Source organism: Schistocerca gregaria, chromosome 1 (assembly GCF_023897955.1).
Source record: "Schistocerca gregaria isolate iqSchGreg1 chromosome 1, iqSchGreg1.2, whole genome shotgun sequence".
NCBI classification, from domain to species: domain Eukaryota; kingdom Metazoa; phylum Arthropoda; class Insecta; order Orthoptera; family Acrididae; genus Schistocerca; species Schistocerca gregaria.
Window position 1 is genome coordinate 532,921,067 of NC_064920.1, and position 21,036 is coordinate 532,942,102.

Sequence of the window (21,036 nt, forward strand, 5' to 3'; positions counted from 1 at the left end):
TTGCAAGGGATGGGTAAGTACCCACCTTGCGGACGCATATAGACTGCCAGACACTTGTTGTGAAATCGCTTGAATAAATCTTGAAAATAAGATTCTGCCAATGTGCTACGTGATAAGGAATCTTCTGTGGAAGTGAAGCAGACTACAAAAAATTCAGTGTGTTGCTGTTAAACTGATTATTGATTAACCACAGCTGCAAGGTGAAAGTGGGGAGAATTATGTTGTATGGAGCTCTCCAAGACAGTATACGAGGCCTTATAAAAATGAGCTGATTGGTACTCACACAATATAATTGTGAATTAACCCTGGAATACTTCACTTATTTTTATCGATGGGTCTGCAAACGCCAGCGACGTAGCAGTTTTGTCAAAATTGCGTGAAGTTAAATGTCGCAGATTCTGTTGGTAGCGCCGATTACGTCTCCATTTCCCCTCACACGTCTCTGCCCTCCTCAAAGACCATTCTTGTAATTTATATTTTGTCACCAGTTTCAGCATTTGTACTTGAATAATGCCGATGTGAAGAAATAGTACACTAGTTTCGTTAAAAATTTGTTTTTAACGCGACTGATGTACTATTTATTTACATTGGCTATCTTGTTATTCCATTGACACCACCCCCTTTCAATGCAATCGGACTACTTCTTTGTGCCCTCTATTCTTACTTCACAAAGTCGAAGAGAAAGACTGGGCGTGATGAAAGCTCAAGAAATACTAAGACTACTTCGCCCGCCATGTTAGCTGTGCGGTCTTGACGCATTGCTATCAGGGAAGGCGTGTCGGTCCCCGGCATGATTCCCCCCGGCGGATTAGTGTCGAGGTCCGGAGTGCCGGCCAGTCTGTGGATGGTTTTCAAGGCGGTTTTCCATCTGTCTCGGCGGAATCGGGCTGGTTCCCCTCAGTTACACCATGTCGACAATTACTGCGAAAACAATTTCTCTACAAACGCGTACACCATAATTACTCTACCACGCAAACATTGGAGTTACACTCGTCTGGTGTGAGGCGTTCCCGGAGAGATCCATTGCGAGCCGAACCGCACAATAACCCCGAGTTCAGTGTGGGGCGGCGGTGGGGTGGGTGGACTGCTGTAGCCTGTTGTGGGCTCCGGCGGGGACGAAGCCTCTCCTTCGTTTCTAGGACCCCAGTTCAATACAATACAATACAATACAATACAATACAATACAATACCCGTTCACACAGTGAAAGTAAAATTATGTTCTACTACAATTTCAGAGCAACAACTTCAAATATTTATCGAAAATTGCGAAAAAGTATAATATTTTTATTTTATACCACCCCACGATATTGTCATTTCGATATCAATATGTCGGTGAAAATATCGATACTACTTGTCAAAAATATCGAAGTCAATATTTTATCAAAAGATCTAGTAGAAATGTCATCAACTGATTTCTGCGGGCAGAAAACAACCGACAACCTCTACTGTAATTCGTCCAATTGTTCGGTACACCTACTCCTTGGTTCAACCCAACAAAAAGAAGTCCCAAGGGGAGAGATCGGGTCTTCCTGGCGGCCATTCGTGGGCTCCTCGCCGTCGCAGCCAACGTACTGGAAAGTTTTCGTCCAGCCAGTCACGGACGATGCAGGTAAAATGACGTGGTGCTCCGTATTGCTGAAAAATGATATCCGCGACATTTTCCCATTGTGATATCATTGGCGACACACATTCATTCAGCATCGTGTGTCTGACAATATGGTATCTTTCAATATGAATGGAACAGTCAGACACCGGCGATCATACCGCACCAGACTGTCAATTTTGGTCGACTTTGATTCTTCAGTTTTCATTCCTGGACTTGCTTCTGCCTAGTAATGACAGTTGTGCCAATTGACGAATCCCTCGACGTGAAACACCGCCTCTTCGCTCCAAATACTATTCTTCAACAAACCCAGCCAGTCGTTATGTGATGACAGCGTAATTTTCCCATATTTCAGCCACCTGTCTAAATCCTCCAACGATAGCTCCTGAGCGCAATGGGGTTTCCGAATCAGGTCCTTTTCTAACACAGCACGCACTTCTTCCCTGCTGGTTCCACTTCCACGAGCTGCCTGGCGTGTTGGTTTACCTGGACTGCCCATGAATATGTCCCTCACTGCCTGATGTGACAATTCCTAGTGGTTTTGACATCAAGTGTCGCATGAGGGCCACCATCACTGAACAAGGGCTACAGATTGCCACACTTCAAACCGCGAAGCGACCTGGGCGCGCTGTTATAAAGTCAATTTTCCCGCCATCTCGTCGTGTACCGTACGACGATGCTATGGATGGTCAAGGTATTCTCAGAGAACCTGTAACAAAACTCATCAGTGTTCATTAATAAATATCAATAATCACAAAACTTACGGATATGTAAAACTAGGAAGTGACTTTCACACACCCTGTACATTTTAAATGGACACGGGCCTCTAAACACACCCAGTTTTTCGCCTATAGTGCTACACTTTGAATGTTCGTACAATCATTCCATTTAGTTTATGACGTGCTCAAACAGTTTGCTAAAATGTCACTCAAAATTCTTTCCACCAGAGTGTTTTTGTCAAAACCCAGAGACAGCGTACTAAAAATCAGAAACGTGCTTCAACCACAGTTGCCCAAAATATTTCTATTCCAATATTTTGGTCAAGAAGCTCTTTTATAAAGCACCTGCCACTTCCTTGACTCCACCACAGTACAACAACCCTATGAGAGCTTCGACTTCAAAGCAGCCGTTTGTCGATGTATGATGGTTTATTGTCTTCAGGTGCAGCCTTCCTGTGATTTTTTAATCATATTTTTTGTTTTATTTAGATCTCTGATATTGTTTCTTTGTTAGTATGCTCTGTACTTACGTCCAATATTTATTTTCCGAAGCATAGCCGTCAGTCTTGCAGTCCTCTGTTTACTTGTCTTGCTTTGTTTTTGTTTCCTAATAATTGCATTACACAATTTGCTTTAGGAAAGCGATAGAGAACACTTACTTCGTCACTGCACTTCCCCATCGAGTTAATTCGACCGTTTTACGGTATTCACCTTCGATGCGTCATTAGTTCTAAGACGCTGTGATGGATTGTCTTCATCAGAATCGGAAACTCGCTGAACAGGACACCGAATTTGCCTGCAGGAGCATCCGATTGTTCTTCTTCGTTTCAGATTTTTCTTTGGTTTTTAATTGTGAAATGACAAAATCCTCTCATCGATCTCGGAATAACGGCCTTCAGAATCTGAAGTAGGTAAGGGTGAAGGTATGTTTTCGAGAAATGATTTTCTTTCACCTAAAAAAAAAGAAAATACTGAAAATTTCCAGTTACAACTGTAATTTCTTTAAAACAATATTTAAAGTTTTATAATTAACATGGTTATATTTTTTGTTTAAAAATAACTATAATATTACTTGACACCATTGGTGCACCTATACCCCAAACGTAAAATAAAGTGAAAAGGGTAAACACTGGCTTCTCTACGAATGTCTCAGCCATATTGACTTGTTAAGGTGTGAAACTTCTGGGAAACGCAGAAATGCAGTAGGGGCACTTTTACGCGGTTTTCTTTTAGGTTTTTTTTTTAATTTGTTAGGAGTGTAGCCATGTATTGAAGTGAAACATGGACTATAACTAGTTTGGACAAGGAAAGACTAGAAGCTTTCGAAACGTGGTGCTACAGAAGAATGCTGAAGATAAGGTGGATAGATCACGTAACTAATGAGGAGGTATTGAACAGGATTGGGGAGGAGAGAAGTTTGTGGCACAACTTGACTAGAAGAAGGGATCGGTTGGTAGGACATGTCCTGAGGCATCAAGGGATCACAAATTTAGCATTGGAGGGCAGCGTGGAGGGTAAAAATCGTAGAGGGAGACCAAGAGATGAATACACTAAGCAGATTCAGAAGGATGTAGGTTGCAGTAGGTACTGGGAGATGAAGAAGCTAGCACAGGACAGAGTAGCATGGAGGGCTCCATCAAACCAGTCTCAGGACTGAAGACAACAACAACAGGTTAGATTTATCGTGTTTAGACCTGTTTAGTCTTATAACATGGTTATTAAAGTACCTGTGGTGCAGTTAAAAATTGCCCGCCTCCCATCTGAATGTGAACGCAATATTTCGACTTCTGAAACAGTGTAAACAGCTACAACAATGGACAGTTTTATGCAATAATCTATTGTGTTAGGATTCTTCTGTCTTTATTTCAGTTTATTTCTTCAGTGAAGGTAGACGGTTCTCACTGCGGTCTGAGAAATGACTTTCTCGATGGAATAAAGAATTGAAATTATGGAAGCATATGTGAAAACAGGTTCCATTAAGGAAACTCGCGAAACTTTTGGGGTCACCTATCCGGATAGAGGACTACCAGCAAAATGAGCAATACATAGTCTGTATAAAAATTGGAGCACCTAGTATGTGCAAAATGTAAAAAGACGAAGAATTGCTTCGGTTGGCACACCATAAGTTATTGAAAACATTTGCCGAAGAATTATTCAGAATCCAAAGATGTCTACACGTAAACTGGCCCAACAGGCGCACCAAAGAAGAAGAAGAAGAAGAAGAAGAAGTAGTAGTAGTAGTAGTAGTAGTAGTAGTAGTTGTTGTTGTTGTTGTTGTTGTTGTCGTTGTCAGCGGATATTGAAAAGTCTTAATTTGAAGCCATCTCGTTAAACGGTTGTGCAGCAAGTACGGGAGGATGAGAGTCAGAAACTTTCAGACTGTTGCGTGTGGCTTTTGAATAATATCAACGATGATTTGTTAAACCCTTTCCGTTAAATCGTGAGTGATGAAGCATCGTTTTTTCTCTCCGAACATAAGAATTCACAAAACACGAGGTACTGGCCGTAACAGGACGCGCATAAATTTGACCTGTGTTTTTTGGTACTACTCTGAACACGGCTGCATACATGGAAATTCTTGACATTTTGTGCTCAGGTCACAGAGTACGAAAGACAATACTGCTTCTTCCAGCAAGATGGGGGCAGCATGCCACATGTCTAAGGTACCCCTGGAAAGAATCCATGGCGTATTTACTGAGGAACGAGCTGCCAGCTAACATTTGTGGCCGCCACGTTCCCCCGATCTAACAGTATGTGATTTTCTTCCTGTGGGAACACTTCAAGAGCCATGTCTTCCAACCAAATCAACACACAATACAAGAACTGAAAGACAACATCAAGCGTGAAGTTGCTGCCATCAATAACCAAACTTTATGCCGGGTGTACCTGAATGTGTTAAACGTGCAGGGGTCACTTTCAGCATCTTCTATAAAAGTGTTTTTCTCTGTAAGTAGATGTTAAGTCCATTTCAGCTCTTCGTCTCTGTAATTTCCCTGCATTTTCTTTATGCTTACAAGGGCTACTTTTGTCTGCGTCAAGTTGTATAGCTTATCATTGTTTGCGGTGCGATTTGTGCACACAAAAAATGTTTCCCATTGTAGAATCGTCATAAGTCCAATTATTACATCTATGGGAGTAAAGTAGACCTACCCACATTTTTCTTGTTCTTTACTTTTAGCAGTTCCATGCCCTTATCCGTCGTTGCACTCACAGAATTAATTATTTTTGCTTGAGATTTATTAGCTCCAAAAGGTTTTTTTAACAAGTTCTATTTTTTACTGTCCTGCACCCTAATATTTTTAGATTGCGTTTCCAGTTGCTGTTGTTTAAAAGTTTTCTGGACTTCGGGTATCATTTAGAATGGCAATGCAAAATGATGTGTTAACGTTTCCCAACGGAGCTGCATAAACGTGTCCCATCGACATGTTTGGTTCAAATGGCTCAGAGCACTATGGGACTCAACTGCTGTGGTCATCGATCCCCTAGAACTTAGAACTACTTAAACCTAACTAACCTAAGGACATCACACACATCCATGCCCGGGGCAGGATTCGAAACTGCGACCGCAGCAGTCGCACGGCTCCGGACTGCGCGCCTAGAACCGCAAGACCACCGCGGCCGGCGACATGTTTGAATTAGTTTCTAAACTACAGTAGTAATTTTCAGGCTTTTGTATTTTACTAATCTACTCTGTGTAACGTAGAATAACGTCCTGCAAACGAACATATTTTTATTTGTTCTCAATTCTGAAAGCTGTGCTCCCTGGAGCGTCGATATTTGCGGGGGTTGAATGAAAAGTAGTGTCTCCACTTTCGTTAATCGGGTTTGGATGGGAATATTTTAATGAATGAAACGCAGAAATAATCGTTAGTATGTGATCTTCAATTACCAATATTCATTTTTCCACATAATCACCAGCCAATTGGGTACATTTCTGCCAACGATGAAGAAGTTTTCTGAAGCCGTCACGAAAGAACTCTACACTGTGTGCGCAACCACAGTCTCACAGTTCTCTGAACGTCTTCATCAGAAGCATAATGATGTCCCCGCAGATCGTCATTCATTACCGGGAACAGATGGAAGTCAGAGGGTGCTAAATCTGGACTCTATGGAGGCTACCGTACGGTGCCGAGGTCAGTCTCTGAAGTTCTGCTGGGGTTGCACGTAAAGTGTGTGGTTGGGCATTGTCATGCTGCAGAACATTATTTCCCTTTTCCTTTCAGACCCTTGTTAGCCGTCGTTTCACAGTTCGCAGCGTTGTGATGTGACGCTCTGAATTTATTATTGTGCCACTGTCAAGGAAATCAACATGGATAACTCCATCTGCGTCCCAGAACACTGTAACCATGATTTTTCGGGTCGAGGGCTGCGTCTTGAATTTCTTTTTCTGGGACGAGTCTTTGTGTCGATATTCCATAGACTGAAGTTTCATCTCGGTCGTAACGCTGTACCCACGTTTCGTCTCCTGTCACAATTGAATGGAGAAATGCGTCACCTTCATTCTCGTAATGCGAGAGGAGTTCCTGGCAAATTTCAAGTCTGTGCGCTTTCATTTCAGGTGTCAGCATCCGGAGTACTCATCGTGCACAGATCTTCCGATGGCCAAGCGAAGCAATAATGTGACCCACACGTTCTTGTGAAATGTCGATTGTACTTACAATTTCTCTCTGAGTTATACGACGATCGTCCTTAATCAGTCTGTCAGAGTTTTGCTTGTGAAACTCGATGGTTGCTGTCACAGGATGTCCGCCGAATGGGGCCTCCCGGCCAACAATGACATATGATAATTTCATTTCAATACACTGACGTCACTGAAATACGTATAATTTCCCTCCTATAGTACTGATATCTTGCTATCTCGTTTCTTTCTGTTAAAATGTCACTTGCTGTAGAATGCAACGTTTTGCTTGAAAATGACACAGACCACTGTTTCTTTATGGTTGAGTCTCATTCTAAGGGTGGTTCCGTGCGGTTCTGGGCGTTCAAAGTCAAAGGTGTTGCTTCTAAGTCGGAAGATATTAAGGCGGCTTTGAACTCCAAGGGAAATATTCGAATTATCTCAGCCAGGTTAATGTCATTTCGCATGCATCGATTAGCTGGTTGCCACACGGATGTTTGTGTGCAGAAATTGAGGGATTTCTCATGAAAGTACGAAAACAGGCTATTGCGCTTGAAGTGCATATCGATTGAGCAAGGCATAGATGATAGCTGTAGAAAGTGTTGGGATCAAAAAGAGACTATCACGCATCTACATGGAAGAGACCTTGGCGCCCACGGAATATTTGAGAGAGCGTGATGAGGTCAAAACAATCCATCAGAAGTTGCGCCAACTTGCTCCACGCTACAGATACGCTGTTTATATTGGAACCTCAGCATAGTAACCGATGAAAAAATTGGTTTTAATAGACCCGACATAACAGATTCATAAAGTTGAGCAGGCCTTATCAGTATCGCTGTAGTGAACACTCATCGTTTGCAAGCCAACAGCATTGAGAAGACTGCCAGTTAGAGGAAACTGGCAATGAGGTAAAAGTCATATGGAAACGTAAGTCAGTATACATCATCTCTGTGGTGAAATCGGACACCGGAGTTGTCCCAAAACAGACTGCAACTGCAGAAGGCAGTTGTGCTGAAAGTTCTTGGAGAATAGTAGTTAATTTACTGATAACTTGTCAAATTAACTGTTGTCATTATATCAGTACAATGTAAAAATGAGCGAGCCAATAAGTAAAATAATACCATCACAGTGATGACTGACGATGACGATCAGTATTTTGCCCCTGTAATCAATTAAGGAATGTTGCCAGATGACACAAGCGAAAAATGAACAGATATAGGCAGCCATTGACTGGAATATAGGGGAGAGAGCTGCAGAACTTGCTCATAGTCAACTAGGCCTAAATGTCGAATTAAGAAGAAGAAACAGAACGAATGTGTACGTCTTGGCTGTTCTGGAGTCAGGCGGACAAAGGTAGACAGCATGCATCCCTGTTCGAACCCGAACCTTACGGCCACCGATAGGTCACCGTGAGATATGGTAAAGTGAGGCATGCCTCCTTCTCGCGTCAAAGTGCGTCGTTTTTGGGTTACTGTCGCGAGTGCTTGTGCTGGCTGATGTAGATGGCCACGGAAATCCGAAGGGAGAGGGGTTGAAAACCTCTGTCAGCAGTTACTGTTTTCCTCTCAAACACCACCAAAGGAACCGCCGAAATTTCTGAGGGTATCATCAGCAACAGCATTAACGACAACAACAATAGAATTACAAGAAGCCACGCTATGATATATTGTGAAAATGTTAGAGTTTCGATGTACAATGTTGATTCACAGTCTGATGATTAGCAATTGACCGCCAGCAGTTCTCCTCCCCCGATCACGAAGCCTTAGCGCCCTAAATACGGAGGAGAATAAAGGTAAATCAGAACTACTGAAAACTGCTGGGTGATGAGCTGCAGTTTAAATAAATTTCACACCTAACGAAAGGGCGAGTGATTTGAATAGACATAACTCAAACTGCTTACCTTCATTGGTGGTGATAAAACTGGAATTCTGGTCCTTCGTTGAGGGATAGCTTTGCCGAATTGACAGTCGCCCCAGTCAGGAAGCTTTCACCAACAACTTCATCCACTGTCTGACAGCGTTCTGTGGTCTTTCACAGTCAGCGCGCGACACAGACTGTGTTAATGTTCAGTTTATTGCGGTTTAGAATGAATATTTTATTAACAATATTTAATACACATACACAAGCGAGAGTGTGAACATCTCGAAACCCAGAAACACGAGAACATTAAAATCAAAGAAGTACATATAGATCAGAGAATAAACACCAGTCAGCAATAACATTGTAGCGCACAATGTAATCACACCTTTATCACATTTTATCACCCCCCTGCGCCTCTCCAAAATTCCAACGTTATTTTCTATGGAAACAGACTTGGCGTCCAGACGGAAGGGTAGCTGCTTCTGCCAAGTCTCTCGTAGCATTATCAGTCTTTTTCCCGGCGTCCGCTGTGGCTTGTCTAGTTTGCAGGTACCAGCATAGGAGGGTCGGAAAGATTTTAGGTGATCAATGGAAATCATAGTTGAGGTCCATTAAAACCGACCTTAAGGTGTGTGCTTGTCTCGACTAATGACGGTATATAGTCCGTCATATGGTGGCTGCAGAGGCTTACACAGGTCTGACAGGAACTTTGTTAAATTTCTAGAGGTCAACGAAAATGAAAGGGGTGCGAACGAAATTATTGAACGAAGTATGATGCTTCAATAAGGTCGTTAGGCCTGTTGCCGAAGAATTAACTGGGCTGTCGAATTTGTTGACAGTAAACCAGTTCTTATATTATGACATTAACACCGTCCTTGACAGAAGGGCTGGGACCCAGTAAGACAACTGGTAGTTTGTCCAACATTGTGATTCACAGTATCACAAAGCTACCTTTAATTGGCAGTTCAAATGCTCAATTAAGCCATTTGCTGCTGGTTGATAAGCTGCAGTTTGAATACGCTTCATACCTAACGAAACGGCGAGTGATTTGAGTAGACATAACTACCTTCGTTGGTGGTGATATTGAACGGGACTCCGAAACTAGCTATCCGTCTGCAAAAGAGAGTGGTCGCAACTGATTAAGTGAATAGGCGAAGTGGCCAGTGGCATTTGGACAATAGGTGTATCCTTCAGATAACGGTAATGGTCCAATATGTCTATTTGCACAGGTTCGGATGACTGGTTCGGTGCAACAAAAGTGTCAAGCCGTGTCCTGTTGCGATGGGTGATCTTATTACATTGACAGGCTACACACTGGTGCAAAAGCTGTGCAGTCTCTGTCCATATTCAGCCACACACAATTCACGTAATCACCCTTGTCGTACTGTGGACCGTAAGTTGGGACAAATCATGCGGCAACGGGATTGCCTGTTCAGAAAAGTTCATTTTTGCAAATGGGTGCGCCTGTTATATAGAAACATCACAACACAATATTGTTTGAATGAGTTATATGGATGTGACGAAGTGATCAACCAGTTGGATTTAAAACTCAGTTTTGCAACTAACTGTTGAGTTGTTGTGCCGAGGGAAGTGCTTCATAGTAGACTTACCTACATGGGAGAGGGTGTCTTCTAGTGTACTGACTGAGGACAATATGGTGCTATTTATTCCAATTGCTGTAGTTGAAGTGGCAATGCTTTGTTTAGTGTCTGACGAAAAACATAAATCAGAGGCTTGTAATCAGTGACCAGCATAAACTGGCAGCCTGCAAGCATATTGATGAATGTCTTTACAATAGCATACGCTAGAAGGGATCGGTTGGTAGGACATGTTCTGAGGCATCAAGGGATCACCAATTTAGTATTGGAGGGCAGCGTGGAGGGTGAAAATCGTAGAGGGAGACCAAGAGATGACTACACTAAGCAGATTCAGAAGGATGTGGGTTGCAGTAGGTACTGGGAGATGAAGAAGCTTGCACAGGATAGAGTAGCATGGAGATCTGCATCAAACCAGTTTCAGGACTGAAGACCATAACAACAACGCTAGATATAACTCACGGTTGTATGTTGACCAGTTTTGTTGCAACAGAGGTAGTTTGACCAAAGGGATTTGTTGGTTTGTTCGTTGTTGATGTGCAGCACCTATTGCAGTTGCAGAGATTTTAACCACCAAAGAGAGAGCTGCTTGCAGAACAGAATGTGCTAAAAGTGCAGCCTCAGTGATAGATGTCTTCACGTTATTAAAGGTAGTTTCTCCTTCGTTAGTCCACTGTAATTTGTCACTTTGTTTCGGTGAACGTCGTAAGAAATCATTCACTGCTAAGCAGTGCGCGATAGCAGATGAAACGGCGATAAGAGTTAGCCAGACCAAGAAATCTTCGCAATTCTCAGATTGTTACGGGGTGTAGGAAGTTGTTTACGGCTTCTATCCTCTCCTGCGGCGTCCGCATTCCTTGGGCGTTAACGGTATGACTCAGGAATTAAAATTCTGATACAGTCTGGAACCGCGTGACCGCTACGGTAGCAGGTTCGAATCCTGCGACGGGCATGGATGTGTGTGATGCCCTTAGGTTACTTAGGTTTAAGTAGTTCTAAGTTCTAGGGGACTGATGACCTCAGAAGTTAAGTCTCATAGTGCTCAGAGCCATTTGAACCATAAACTTCTGATGCTCCAAAAACCACCTCGATGAATTGATGAGTAAACCGTGTGAACGGAGGTGAGTAAAGATTTGTCATAAATGCTCCAGATATCCTGTTTTGCTCCCCCCATGAACCATGGACCTTGCCGTTGGTGGGAAGGCTTGTGTGCCTCAGCGATACAGTTGGCCGTACCGTAGGTGCAACCACAACGGAGGGGTATCTGATGAGAGGCCAAACAAACGTGTGGTTCCTGAAGAGGGGCAGCAGCCTTTTCAGTAGTTGCACGGGCAACAGTCTGGATGATTGACTGATCTGGCCTTGTAACACTAACCAAAACGGCCTTGCTGTGCTGATACTGCGAACGGCTGAAAGCAAGTACAGCCGTAATTTTTCCCGAGGGCATGCAGCTTTATTGTATGGTTAAATATTCCGGAGGTAAAATAGTCCCCCATTCGGATCTCCGGGCGGGGACTACTCAGGAGGACGTCGTTATCATGAGAAAGAAAACTGGCGTTCTACGGATCGGAGCGTGGAATGTCAGATCCCTTAAACGGGCAAGTAGGTTACAAAATTTAAAAAGGGAAATGGATAGGTTAAAGTTTAGATATAGTGGGAATTAGTGAAGTTCGGTGGCAGGAGGAAGAAGACTTTTGGTCATGTGAATACAGGAATTCGAGGGTAGGAAAAGGGAGAGAAGGAAACATAGTAGGTGAATATGGATTGGGAGTAAGAAATGAAAGGGGAAGCCGTCTGGTAGAATTTTGCACAGAGCATAACTTAATCATAGCTAACACTTGGTTCAAGAATCATAAAAGAAGATTGTATACATGGAATAATCCTGGGGGTACTAGAAGGTACCAGATAGATTACAAATGGTAAGACAGAGATTTAGGAACCAGGTTTTAAATTGTAAGACATTTCCAGGGGCAGATGTGGACTCTGACCACAATCTGTTGGTTATGAACTGTAGATTAAAAATAAAGAAACTGCAGAAAGATGGGAATTTAAGGAGATGGGACCTGCATAAACTGACTAAACCAGAGGTTGTACGGAGTTTCAAGGAGAGCATAAGGCAACAATTGATAGGAATGGGGGAAAGAAATACAGGAGAAGAATGGGTAGCTTTGAGGAATGAAATAGTGAAGGCAGCAGAGGATCAAGTAGGTAAAAAGACGAGGGCTAGTAGAAATCCTCGGGTAACAGAAGAAATATTGAATTTAATTGATGAAAGGGGAAAATATAAAAATGCAGTAAATGAAGCAGGCAAAAAGGAATACAAACGTCTCAAAAGCCATCTGGTGAGCAAGATGTATGAGACAGGCGAAATACTCTGACTTCAAGAAGAATATAATAATTCCAATCCCAAAGAAAGCAGGTGTTAACGGATGTGGAAATTACCGAACTATCAATTTAATAAGTCACAGCTTAGGAGAGCCAGTACTGACAAAACTCTACCATCTGGTGAGCAAGATGTATGAGACAGGCGAAATACCATCATACTTCAAGAAGAATATAATAATTCCAATCCCAAAGAAAGCAGGTGCTGGCAGATGTGAAAATTGCCGAACTATCAATTTAATAAGTCACAGCTGCAATATACTAACATGAATTATTTACAGACGAATGGAAAAACTGGTAGAAGCCGACCTCGCGGAATATCAGTTTGGATTCCGTAGAAATATTGGAACACGTGAGGCAATACTGACCTTACGACTTATCTTAGAAGAAAGATTAAGGAAAGGCAAACCTACATTTCTAGCATTTGTAGACTTAGAGAAAGCTTTTGACAATGTTGACTGGAATACTCTCTTTCAAATTCTGAAGGTGGCAGGGGTAAAATACAGGGAGCGAAAGGCTATTTACAATTTGTACAGAAACCAGAAGTCAGTTACAAGAGTCGAGGGGCATGAAAGGGAAGCAGTGGTTGGGAAGGGATTGAGACAGGGTTGTAGCCTCTCCCCGATGTTATTCAATCTGTATATTGAGCAAGCAGTAAAGGAAACAAAAGAAAAATTCGGAGTAGGTATTAAAATCCATGGATAAGAAATAAAAACTTTGAGATTCGCCGATGACATTATAATTCTGTCAGAGACAGCAAAGGACTTGGAAGAGCAGTTGAACGGAATGAACAATGTCTTGAAAGGGGGATATAAGATGAACATCAACAAAAGTAAAACAAAGATAATGGAATGTAGTTGAATTAAGTCGGATGATGTTGAGGGAATTAGATTAGGAAATGAGACACTTAAAGTAGTAAAGAAGTTTTGCTATTTGGGGAGCAAACTAACTGATGATGGTCGAAGTAGAGAGGATATAAAATGTAGACTGGCAATGGCAAGGAAAGCGTTTCTGAAGAAGAGAAATTTCTTAACATCGAGTATAGATTTAAGTGTTAGGGAGTCGTTTTTGAAAGTATTTGTATGGAGTGTAGCCATGAATGAAAGTGAAACATGGACGATAAATAGTTTGGAGAAGAAGAGAATAGAAGTTATCGAAATGTGGTGCTACAGAAGAGTGCTGAAGATTAGATGGGTAGATCACATAACTAATGAGGAAGTGTTGAATAGAATTGGGGAGAAGTGGAGTTTGTGGCACAACTTGACAAGAAGAAGGGACCGGTTGGTAGGACATGTTCTGAGGCATCAAGGGATTACCAATTTAGTATTGGAGGGCAGCGTGGAGGGTAAAAATCGTAGAGGGAGACCAAGAGAGGAATACACTAAGCCGATTCAGAAGGATGTAGGTTTCAGTAAGTACTGGGAGATGAAGCTTGTATAGGATAGAGTAGCATGGAGAGCTGCATCAAACCAGTTTCAGGACTGAAGACGACGACGACGACGACAACAACAACAACAACAACAACAACAACAACAACCTTTTTTGGAGCTGTAAATTACCAAAAAACTCTTCAGTATTGATGTAGCAGAAGTCGATATGACGTGTGACTTCGGCTGTAAAATGCTGGAATGTTTGTGCTGCGTTGCACAATTCAAAGGGCATCCTAGTGAACTCTAATGGGCCAAATGGAGTACAGACTGCGGTCTTAGGTACGTTTCCCAGAGCAATGAGTATTTGGTATGAAGCTCATACCAAGCCTGTTGTGGAGAAGAGATGTTTATTGTGATCATAGAATGAGAAATCTTGAACATGCTGAATATGATACCAATCGGAAATTGTTGTAGCATTAACTTGCCTGTAATTAACGCATAGGCGCCATCATGTGTTCTTTGTATAACGAAATTTTTTGGAGTGGGGAGACTGGAATTGTGGCAAAAATACAACCAAAATAATCATTGAAAGATTACTTGATTAAACAGAGCATTTGAAAAGTTTGTTGTTATACTTGTGTTCAAATGACATCAAGAACGTGTGATTATGGGGGCGTCTTTGTTCTTGATCACTCTGGCCTCCACTACTCAAGGATAATTTTGAGACAGAAACATATGTTTATATGTTTATGCTAGAACAGTTTCCAGACATTACACTTTAGTAATTAGTTCTGCAGTGATATATAAAATTTAGTTCATTGCTTATACGTATCTTGGTTCGGAGTAACTCGGAGTAATCTGCTCCCTGCCGCTGCAGCTTAAGTCGTCGTCCAGGTCCATTTCATCTGCAAACTGGATCTAGTTATGTGAATTCCATGAAATAATCCAGGTACCATGTCGTTTAATAGTGATTTATTAATGACAAACTGCACTACTTCTTGGTGGGAGCCCACTCCACATAACAGGCTACAGAGTCGCAAAACCGTAGTACAACAATTGTATTATTATACACTGACGTGCGATACAGCGGTCGCGTCTGTGAACTGTCTCCAACTGAGCTTTTCCGAGCCTTTTGCTCCCCCTATTTATATGTTCTTAACAGTGAAGTTAACAAAACTATAGTGCAAATTTATAAAAATAACTATTAAAAGTGCAAAGTTATTATGAATAACTATACACAAAAGCTTTCGTATTTTATGCCCAAACTGGCGTATACAATATAAAAGATTTTTACGTAAGATATACATTGCATTATCGAAAACAGTGAAAAAGAACAATACCAACCAAATATTACTTAATTCTGGCTTAATTAGTGAATGCAAAATAATGCTAGCATATATTGGACGAACATGAAATACAAGTAAACAAATGAAATAATAAATTTTATTAAATTTAATGTATTATATGAAATCACTTCGGTGAATTGCCTCTTCGGAGAGTATTTCATTAGGGTATCGAAAAAGCAATGTAAAACAAAGGGTTGTTGTATTTCATTTGGAAATATGTACAGAGACGATGCCCAACTACTGTTCGGCGGACGACAGATCCCTATGGTGAACATATAAGAAAATTTATTCTTCGCTACATTCAGTTTCTCGGGTGGTAGTTGACGAGAGCGACGGTGACTTGGTGATACTGGCGTGGTAAGGATATAATGCATTCCTGAGTGTTGTACAGCCATTAGAATGGATAGCAGCTTAGTTATCTCTAGGAAGTGTTCAAGAATTTCTAAATATGGAGAATCACCAGTGACCATGCTTATGGCAGTCTCGTCTGCACAGCATAAACGATGCTAAGTTAGTAGTTCTATGGAGAAACAGCAGTGGCGAAGATCCGGTAGAAAACTGTAAAATGATAAGGTCTGCTCCAAGGCTGGGATATACTAAGTCTACCACCATTGCCACATAAACTCATGACCAAGGCTTAAGTGCAGTAAGAGTGTCACGCGAACAGGTATCTTAACTGTTGAATCGTTGACAGCAGAGAGGCCACAGTAATAATTGCTGGCGACGTGGTTGAGACGATAGGTATACCGATACGTCGGCACACGTGTTCCCTAAAATCTCTATTCTGTGGGACAGTCGATGGCTGCTATCTGAGAAGCCATTGCCGTCATTGCTGACTTGTGATCATATTTTCCAACTCGCACAGGGAATAGTATTTTTGAGCTTCGGTACCAAACCATCTGTGGTATCAGCATACCTTTGCAGGTGAAGGTGAACGCTGCTGGCTTGTCCTCAGTGAGTAGTGGCGCTGTGACTCTTGAGCTGCACTGTTACTCTTGAACAGAGGCGACTTTTCCGATAAAGTCAGCAATCTTGTGCTTGTAATGAGGCGAGGGCGCTTTCTTGAGTGTGGGCATACAGCTGTAACACAAGCAGACAGATACATCTTGTATGGGCTTCGAGCTCGCTGGCGCATGCTGTCTGTGCGTTAGGCGGTAGGTGCGACAACCAGGTGCTTCGTAAAATATCTTCATTGACTGCACTGCTTGCTGGGGTCCATAGGCGACGCAACAATTGTAAAGGAGTAACTTTTCCAATCGCTTGGCTTCAACTTGCGACTTAAGCGATTGATTAGAGAATTTTTAGTGGCAGCGTACTTATCAGTGCTGGGTGGTGAGGCCAAAATATCCTGCATTGCCATGGCCATGTCCTGATTGAGTGTGGTGACTATACTTGGTTTCGTCGAAGGTTGCCTTTGTGCAGACCATAGAACAGAATTTCGCTGTCCCAACGGTGATGGTTTAACTGTGATATGGGTGTCGAGTGCGTTTGTAAGCACATTCACAATCAGCGTCGAATACTGCATTCTAGATAGTTATGATTCAGTATGCAGAAGATGCGTAGCTCGGTGTTTTCGTATTCTGTTTACGAAAAATGGTTCAAATGGCACTGACCACTATGGGACTTAACATCTATGGTCATCAGTCCCCTAGAACTTAGAACTACTTAAACCTAACTAACCTAAGGACATCACACACATCCATACCCGAGGCAGGATTCGGACCTGCGACCGTAGCAGTCGCGCGGTTCCGGACGGAGCGCCTAGAACCGTGAGACCACCGCGGCCGGCTTCTGTTTACGGAGCGTCACCACTCCAAGCGTTGTTAGTTGCAAAACATGTTGCGTTCTTAGTATCAATACTTTATTAACAACAGACGCGAACGACTCGCGAACCTAAAAATTATAACATTAAAAACAAAGAAATAAATATGAGATCAGAGAATAAACAGAAGTGAGCGATAACATCGCAGCGCAGCACATGATAGAACTATAATGAGCCACATCCGAGCTGGTAGTCCATGCTGCTGCAAACGTCGTCGAATTGTCCGTGCAGATGGTTGTTGCCTTGGAAAGGCCCCCTTCTGCTGACTCAGGGATCGAGACGTGGCTGCACGACCCGTTACAGCCATGTGGATAAGATGCCTGTCATCTCGGCTGTTAGTGATACGGCGTTCCGTATTACCCTCCTGAACCCACCGATTCCATATTCTGCTAATAGTCATTGGATCTCGACCAACGCGAGCAGGAATTTCGCGATACGATAAACCGCATCGCGATAGGCTACAATCCGACCTTTATTAAAGTCGGAAACGTGATGGTACGCATTTCTTCTCCTTACACGAGGCATCACAACAACGTTTCACCAGGCAACGCCGGTCAACTGCTGTTTGTGTATGACAAATCGGTTGGAAACTTTCCTCGTGTGAGCACGTTGTAAGTGTCGCCGCCGGCCGATGTGGCCGAACGGATCTAGGCGCTTCAGTCTGGAACTGCGCGACTGCTACGGTCGCAGGTTCGAATCCTGCGTCGGGCATGGATGTGTGTGATGTCCTTAGGTTAGTTAGGTTTAAGTAGTTCTAAGTTCTAGGGGACTGATGACCTCAGACGATAAGTCCCATAGTGGTCAGAGCCATTTGAACCATTGAATGTCGCCACCGGCACCAAACTTGTGTGAATGCTCTGAAAAGCATATCACAGCACCTTCTTCCTGCCCGTTAAATTTCGCGTCTGTAGCACGTCATCTTCGTGGTGTAGCGATTTTAATGGCCAGTAGTGTACATGCCAGCTGCTTGACTGTAGCGAATTCAACTGGGAGTTCCGTGACTCAATGGGTTGGACGCATGTATCGTCCTGGTGAAACGGAAGAGGTTGTCCCGGTAGATGGCTCCTCCAGTTCGTTGGTAATTTCTAAATGGTCCTCCATGTTGCGTTTGATTATAGCAATTCTGAAAAAGTAGACGGCGCAGATAAATTTTTAAACCGGTATTGATTTTTCCAATTTGGAGTCAGTTTTTGTGCCCTGAAGTGTCAGAATATTTGACGTGCCTTTTTTACTATTGTTGCTTTTAAACACACTTCCACATTTCCTATCCCCCTGCCCACCTCCCCCCCCCCCCCTCTCTCTCTCTCTCTCTCTCTCTCTCTCTCTCTCTCTCTCTCTCTCTCTCTCTCTCTCTCTCTCTCTCTCTCTCTCTCTCACACACACACACACACCACTATCTTTTGTTTTGATACAATATTTTCGTATTACATCATGATTAATATATTTCAATGTCTCTCTGCAGAAAAAAAGTCGTGAAGAGAGCAAAGGAGCTGGCAGCGGTGTGGAAATTCTAGTCAATGAACCGTACGATGATGGGCCCGGTGGGAAAGGACAGTACACGCACAAGCTCTACCACGTCGGCAGCCATCTTCCAGGTAAGCAACGTCTTTCGTTCTGCTCTCCGTGCCTGCCATGGTCATAATTGACAGACGTAGGTATTTTCCAGCTAAGCCACACTAGACACGATGGAGGTGACACTTTACAGTCTGACGGCCGCAGTAGTTGAGAAGGTAGATCCTTCTGGGCCCATTTGGCTTTGTCTGAAAGCATTCAAAGCAACACTGTCTGGGTTGCCACAAGTTCTGGAGTCAGGGAATATCAGGAAATTTTAAACATGTCAGGGAAATCAGGGAAAAACACTGGAAAAATGTTTTTTTTATCTCAGTAGATATAATCGTTTATTTATTGAGATGTCAGGCATCGGCCCTGGCCGGGCACAGCCGAGTATGTGCACCGCTTCCCTACTCCCTCATTCTTACTGCTTCTTTCCTTTCTACCATTCCCTCAGCTTGCAGTCAGTGCTGCACCACTTCTTGCCTCTAGCCTAGCTGCTGCCGACGAGAGGCAGGGAGGCGTGAGGACTCATTTGTTTGGATCTGATTATCAGTGGCTGTTGACACAGCAGTTGGAGCTGCCATCATGTGTGCATGAGTTGTGTCTAAGTAATTGTGTAAATGAGTGTGTGCTCTCGTTTTCTGACAAAGGCTATGGCCAAAAATTTAGCTATGAGAGTGTGATAGTGTTTTCTAGGTGCCCGTGTGCAGCTCAGCAATCATCTTAACGGTAAGTTGCTACCTATCCTCATTAGTATTGATTCTCAGAGTATTTGCGCGCGTTATCTGTTGCATGGATTGGCCACCACAGTCTCATTTCATGAACATGGTGTCTGTAACACCTGAACAGCTGGCCATACGAGTGGACTTCCAGGGCCAGAACCACAGGCCATTTCTGTGGTTATCTTTAATGGATCGGGCATGCCGATCTGAAGCCCATCATTTCCCATTGACGTACCGGCACATTGTTTATCTGATCCGCATGTATGTGACCCATAAGGCAATAACGTCAAGCTAGTCGCGCTTGTGCAGAAGCTCTTTAAAACGAGCACAACTGACGGTGTGCTCGCGCCCCTGGTCCCAAGTTTCACCGAGTGGAGAGAGGTAGCAATGTGGCATAGCGCGATAGACTTAAGTGCTGTGTATTTCAGATTTCTGCATCTATATTATGTTTAACAGCATTGAAAGGAAAAATAAACAGTAAATCTGCAAGGTTCCGAAAATTTGGGTCTTCAGGCGTTCAAGTGCTGGTGGATGTTGTTCCTGTGATCTTCAGTCCAGAGACTGGTTTGATGCAGCTCTCCATGTTATTCTATCCTGTGCAAGCTTCTTCATCTACAAGTAACTACTGCGCCCTACATCCTTCTGAATCTGCTTAGTGTATTCATCTCTTAGTCTCTCTCCATGATATTTACCATCCACGCTGCCCTCCAATACTAAATTGGTAATCCCTTGATGCCTCAAAACATGTCCTACCAACCAATCCCTTCTTCTAGTCAAGTTGTGCCACAAATTCCTCTTTTCCCCAATTCTATTCAGTACCTCCTCATTAGTTACGTGATCTACCCATCTAATTGTCAACATTCTTCTGTAGCAACACATTTCGAAAGCTCCTATTCTCTTCTTGTAGAAACTATTTACTGTCCATGTTTCACATCCATACAAATACATTTAGAAAAGTCTATGTGGCACTTAAATCAATACTCGATGTTAAAAAATTACTGGCGGCCGGCTGTGGCCGAGCGGTACTAGGCGCTTCAGTCTGGAACCGCGCGACCGCTACAGTCGCAGGTTTGAATCCTGCCTCGGTCATGGATGTGTGTAATGTCCTTTGGTTAGTTAGTTTTAAGTAGTTCTAAGTTCTAGGGGACTGTTTGAGAAGGAACATTCATCGGTAAACAGAACATTAGAGAAGTTCGGGTTGGCGAGGAGTTGCTTCTGTGCCCAATGACAGAACTGTGCACGATTCTGGAAATAATTCTCGTGCAGTTCTTGATGTAGGTGTGCATGGTAAGGATGGAACGGTAACGGTTAAGAATACGATGTACACTGGTTTTAGGAATGCCAATCTCGTATTCAAGCTGTCGTGTGCTCACATGTGGATTCATAGCAACGGAAGCGAGAACAATAACTTCAGCAGCTTCGTCTGTGCGAGTGCTACGACGATT

General features: G+C 42.9%; 1 protein-coding gene across 8 annotated transcripts in view; it reads left to right on the plus strand.

Moving 5' to 3' along the window:
- LOC126355190 (protein retinal degeneration B) overlaps positions 1–21,036 on the plus strand; it is a 533,358-nt gene that overhangs the window by 303,146 nt on the left and 209,176 nt on the right. For all 8 annotated transcript variants that reach the window (XR_007565476.1, XR_007565478.1, XM_050005465.1 and 5 more), the window contains one exon: positions 18,778–18,910. Coding sequence is in view for 6 of the 8 variants with exons in the window: in XM_050005465.1 (XP_049861422.1) it covers positions 18,778–18,910 (133 nt within the window). In the remaining 2 variants the exon portion in view is untranslated. The remainder of the gene's footprint in view (positions 1–18,777; positions 18,911–21,036) is intronic.